At 39.4% G+C, this 6129-nt stretch overlaps 1 protein-coding gene across 2 annotated transcripts in view; it reads right to left on the bottom strand.

Annotated features, from left to right (window-relative positions):
- LOC145463557 (uncharacterized) overlaps window positions 1–5488 on the bottom strand; it is a 10717-nt gene extending 5229 nt beyond the window's left edge. The window contains exons 1-3 of one of the 2 annotated variants that reach the window (XM_081447322.1): window positions 5002–5488; window positions 3797–3881; window positions 1–188 (exon numbers count right to left, since the gene is read on the bottom strand). The exon at window positions 1–188 is cut by the window's left edge and continues 5229 nt beyond it. In XM_081447322.1, the coding sequence (XP_081303448.1) occupies window positions 1–188; window positions 3797–3860 (252 nt within the window). In that variant the 5' untranslated portion in view covers window positions 3861–3881; window positions 5002–5488. Of the gene's footprint in view, window positions 189–3796 lie in introns of both variants that reach the window. The other variant, XM_081447323.1, reaches the window with a different exon arrangement.
- Between the last annotated feature and the right edge of the window lie 641 nt (window positions 5489–6129).

Genomic DNA, 6129 nt, shown 5'->3' with positions numbered 1-6129 from the left:
CCTAAATCGTGGATTGACAATATTGTGCAGGTCTGCACTTGAATTGATGTTGCGGTATTTGGGACCTTCTTGGGGGTTGGTCCTTTTCATTTCCAATATTCGCTTGAGAAGGTAATCAGCATTTCTGTGCGTGTTTTGGTTATTTGTGCCACTCGAGATGTCCCCTCCATTAGAATGTTGTGAGACCCCTGAAAATAAATAACATGCACTACATTAGTCATCTCCTTTGCTGTAATACTTTTAATGAGTTCTGGCATTAGTAACTAGCACAATACAGTGAGACCCACACAACTCTCTTGCCCTTAGGTTTACATTACAATCTTCACATTTTGTGGTATAATGTGACCAAAATATATATTTTATCGAAGTGTGGGTATTGGTGGAACCACTTGCTCTGTGTCATCAAGAGAGCAAGGAAACCATTCTCATGACAGGGAGATGGAGATGAATTGGGCACATGCGTAGAAGAGAACCTGACAACATCACACACATGACCCTGCACTGGACACCAAGAGAAATGAAACAAGGAAGAATCAGAAGCACCTGCTAAAGAACTGTGAAGGGGGAGCTGAAGACACTTAACCAAAACTGGGGTACCATCTCGAAGCTATCCCAGAACAGACAGGAGTGGAGGACCTTTGTGGCTGCCCTGCATGCCAGCAGACATAATGCCAGTAAGTATTACTTAGTAACTGAACTGTGCATGGATTTAAATTAGCACTACTCATCTTTGCCAACCTGGATTATCCAGGAGTCCCCCAGATACAGACAGGGTCTCCCGGTCTACCACATGGGTCACCGAATCTCCCAGACAATATGAAGGAAAGGTTAGCCCTAAAATACATATTCAGACATATTTTGACTGCCTCATGGCATTTTTGTTGGAAACAATTTTTGATATTTGACACATTTATGTCATTGAATTGGCCGTGCTCTACTTTAAACAACTTTTTTTATGGTTGAGAAGGTAAAATTGACAATCTCCTGGATTTTGATTTTTTTTAGGTTGCCATCTCTGATTACTGTGCTAATTGTGGACACTAACTAAACAGTCATTGAGCATTCCAACTGGCCAAGGTCTCAACTGAATTTGGGACCACCTAGAATAAATCCAGCTGGTGTCAAAATGGAGGATTTTTAACCTACACCACTTGGCCACATTATGTCTCTCAGGCATTACAAAAATGTTTTTCTTTTTTTAGAGGTGACTTTGCAGTTTGTCGACTACATGCACACCAGGAAAAAACATTCACTTTGTTTCAAAAGGAAAAGGCAACAAAGTCAATCAAATATCTATATTTTTTATAGTTTCCTAGACACATGAAAGGCAGGTTGAAATTTGTTATGACTGGAAAACAACTTTTAGATCAGCAGGAGTAACCTCTGATATATTGTTTTTATGAATCTTTCTCAAATGATTCTGTATCTATCATTTTCAAACAAATTATTGTAAGGGTTTGTAAGGTGTGGAGCTAACAAACTCTGCGGACAGTTATCAATTATTAATGAATAAAAGGTGACATATGGGTGTTAAAAAATGTAAGTTTTGACTCAACTACATTTCTACAACTCTCAGATCAGGCAGTCTGGGTTCAAGCCCTGGATGGGAACATTGTGTTGTGTTCTTTGACAAGACACTTCACTCTAGCAGTGCCTCTCTCCACCCAGGTGTATAATTTAATGCTCCAGACGGGGGGGGGGGGGGGGGGACCCATATGCAGACTTTACCCTACTTTACAATTCTGAATAAGCTACCATACTGTTTGATGAATTTTGACCAAAACATATGACATATCACTGTAAACATCCCATTCTTTGTGAACACCTGGTACACACCTGAACCTAGTGTTTATACATTCACCCTTGCTGTAAGCATAGTCACACCCAGGAACTGATTGTGTAACATCAAGAAATGTACACATGTTATTCATGCATCAGTCTGCCTTACCAGGGTCTCTACTGGGAGTTATTAAATAAATGGTTAGTAACAAATCCATTACTAGATGCTTTGTAAAAGGATGGTTTGAGGCATATCAGAATGGAAGTGTATTGCCATTAGCTTAAAAGTATTTTCAGGTTACAGTGACAAATTACAGTAACACTCTACACGTTGTTAAAGCAGACACATGAACAAAGTGGGTATATCCCTTCGTGTTATACATTCAGTACCAGGGTATGACTGCAATTTTCACAATTTTCCAACAAGGTAGCCACATACAATTACAAAGTTAATAACAACAAATTATAATCACAGGAAGGTTACTGTCTTGTGATGTGGATCATGATGTTTCACTGCATACTGCTAGTCTTCATCTGGCAATGAGGTTTAACTCTTTTGCACCACTCATAAAATGAGATGCTCTGCTGTTTATTTTGTTCGTTTTCCACAGCTGTGATTGGCATATTCCCATCCTTGCTGTTTCACTGGTGATCTGCTGTTGTTCAGCTCTCCTGCTGTTGCGTGTCTTGATCGTGTGCATCAATGCCTCAAGAATTTCTATTTGACCATCCCTGTTGATGTTGTCAGGGTGAAGTATCCAAGAGTCACTTCTTTGACCCTGCATGTGTACCCGTGAAGACTACGACCAATAAACTTCTCTTCATTCTGAAGCAGGTGCATTCAGGGCATGCTCTGAAATGGCAGAGGTCTAGTACGGGCACAAAAACAGGAGGTGTACAATAGCGCTAATCAAAAAGCGCTAATCACAGCTGTTGAAATCCAACCAATCACAGTGGAGCATCATGCTTTAAATGTGACACATAACCAGTCAACCTTGTTGCCAGATGAAGACTGGTAGTATGTAGTTGAAACATCATGATCTATATCACAAGTGACCATATCATGAGGCAAACCACTTATTATTATTTTTCTTCACAGGGCTGTGCTCTAGAAGGGCCCGGGTGCCACAGGCGACTGATATTTCCCTTAGGGTGACTGGGAAAACTTATTTTTTTCATTTAAGCTTAAGTGCTGGGCACCCAGGATTTCATTGTTAGGAACCTTTGGGCTCCTCATAATTTTTCTTAGACTACACTTTTACTTCACCACAATGAAAAGCTACAACCTTTTTATGACAGTTACATAATATTATTAGTTTTTTAAGCAAAGAATGATTGATGTGCTAATTTAGAAACAAAAGATGGAATCCCAAAGAAAGTTTTCAGATAAATATTATATGTAAATTGACAAAAGCACCTATTCAAAATGCCAAATTGGGTTAACAGTTCAGAATGGTTAAGTTGATACATGTTAGTAAAATTATAAACACTAAATGCCAAGAAACAAAGTCAATCAGTTTAAAAGGTTAAACATCAGCTGTAGATAGTAACAACTGTAATGATACGTTTGTCCACGTGAAACAAAAAGCGAAAGCAAATGAGTTCAAAATTCATTTCTTTCTGCTGATGTGAGCTTTTAGTTGATCAGGTTGATATAAACATAAACGAATAGCTGCAAACATACATTATCCAGCAGTGATAGTGGAATTGAACTTTTGCCAATAAGAAGGACTAAAAGATTCTTCAAGAACAATCGGCTTCAACCGTATCACGTTATCTTACAAACCCCGCTGGAGTGATCTTTATCACGGTACAGTCGAGCTGTGATCACGAAAGTAGAGATGTAACCAAGAAAGAAAGACACGCGAGCGACTAGGCCTCTTCGAGAACAACTGATCAGAAGTCGTACAGTGTTTCTAACAACGTAATTCTAGCGAGAATCTTTTTCACCCAAAAGTATGTGCATCTGTTTAAGCAGCACAGCACAAGTTTACTTAATAAACAAATGACTCCTTACCTAATCTGATGAGAAACAACAATATAATGATGCCAGGAAGATAGCAGACTTTGAAGTCTTGCATAACGTCTTTTGTCGGTATTACCTGCACAAGGCAAAAAATCTTCGTGTTAATCTTTGTACTTAGGCATTATACAAATCCGCAGATATTCAAACAAACCCTAAACCCATTAGCAATTTTTCCGCTTCCTTTCTTCTCGGTAACAATGTGAAAGTGCAAGGAGAAGAGATAGCGACGACTGCTGATGAGAGCGCGAAGAAATGTCCACGTTCATGCATACAGTTTCGACTTCAACTTTACCATTCGAGGATATAGCAACAAGATGTGGATTTATTAAGCTTAAATTTCTTGAAACGTAATCCAAATAACCTCTTAACCTGACGTTCCACCATTTTACTACGCGACAAACGATAACTGAAGTTGCGTGATGAATATATTGTTTATTTGTAAAATCAAAACATCTGTTAACTGAACTCAATAAAAGTGTGTACATTGTTTGACATCATCAACATACGAAAATTTGCATATAAATTACAGACAATGCATTTGTCTTACAGTAGACAGAAAAACGACATGGGCTCCGAAAATAAATGCTTTATCATCAAATATTAAGAAAGCTGGCTGACCATAACAGTATGTACTACCGATTTTGTTAGCGGGTAAATTTCATGATGTGCAACACACAATCTTTGTAAGGGTCAGGTTCCTTAACACTATCGCACGGCGAGACAGAGTAAGACAAAACATTGAACACAAGTGTGGCGAAAACGACGTCTGAACCAACAGATTTCGTTCTAGTGACCCAAATTAGCCAAAATTCAATGCACCACTTCAATCAGCACTCGCTGAGTTTGAAAGTACGTGTCGTGATCCGCTCATATTTACATGCTGAACAGACAAAGACCTACGCATGTATAATGTAGTTGATACACAACAATGGCCGATCCGAGTCGCTTTGTGATAAAGAACGATATGTGACTTTGACCCGGGTTTCAGATACTTGTCTCTACCGATCCTGGCCTTTATATCTCTCACAAAGTCTCAAAAGTCTGCGATTTGCTGAAGAAACAACTTTCCGCCGTACAAGGTCATTTCTAATAAAATATGGCGGTCGGTCGCCTTCGTGCTAGCGCGGCTTAAAAAAGTTGACAAACAGCGACTTGAAAAATCGTCAAAAACTAATGTTTCAGTTAGATATGATTACCTTAACAGTGAATGTCCAATTCAACGGTTATGTAGTGGTGATTCCGGCATTGTCTTTGCGGTACAAACACCGTTCAAAGACTCGGTACCTGGCATGCAGCTGCTGGCTTCAACTAGGTTGACGTAGATGAAATGATATGATTTGATTACGTTTGATTGGCAGGGTCCACTGACAAAGTTGGGTGTGTGACAAGAAAAAAGGGTGCTTCTCGCTTGCATGTACTTGTCAGAAAATCACGTCAACGTTATTTTGAATCCCATCCGACAGCTTTGCGTGAGTTGTAACTTCGTTTATAGTGTCTTCAAACTGAAAAACTAATTCAAACACTGTAAATACTGTCTGCCTTCTTCATACATGGAGTAAAGGGAAATCTAAACCATTCATCTTTAGCGTTGTCAGCGACTAGGTTAATTTTGTACACGTAGCAACTAAACCTTGAAATATTTTCCCATCCGTTTAACGATTGGGATCGGAAAAAATGCGGATTACCGCAGGGAAAATTTGACCTGCAAACAGATTTACAGATAGAACTGAGCAACTACAAGAATGTTCTTTGCGATACAGCAAAAACGAGGGCTCGCTAGATAGCGATCAAGAGAATGAAACATAAGCCAGAATTTCCGTCTTGTTTGAGCTCAATGATATTTTAAACAACAGTGTCTTCTTTCGACTTCTCTTCTGTTTAATACCGTGGAAGTTGAACCGAGAGAGAGAGAAACGAGTCTCAGTGCTGTGTCCCCGGGGCTGTGTCACCGTTTTATTCACCAAGCTGAGTAAGGTCTTGTACCGCGTTTTCCTCTTGAATTCCTTCCCAATATAGAAAGGAACATGTCATGGTTCGAATTCATCGGTAAAAGATGTAAGATGACTCTTAGATGTTATAGATAAAATTAGATTCCATGTCGCTCAGGATTTTCACGTTTTATCACGACTGTCTTTCTCAAGATCTTTCACTGCAGGCATCATACCCCCTAAGGCTCCACTTAGCATCGTGTTCTCTTCCGATGATAGGCACGGATTTTCTCCGTTGCTCAGTTTTTATCTGAGTTCACCGAGGAGAGAGGCCAAGAATTCGGTCTTCCTTCGTTAAACACAAAGGTTAAACTATTTCAAAAAAAAGAAAAAAAC

The sequence above is a fragment of the Orbicella franksi genome, chromosome 12 (genome assembly GCF_964199315.1).
Source record: "Orbicella franksi chromosome 12, jaOrbFran1.1, whole genome shotgun sequence".
Lineage (NCBI taxonomy): Eukaryota > Metazoa > Cnidaria > Anthozoa > Scleractinia > Merulinidae > Orbicella > Orbicella franksi.
The sequence above is the reverse complement of the archived record's forward strand: the minus strand, read 5'-3'. Positions and strand labels throughout refer to the sequence as shown.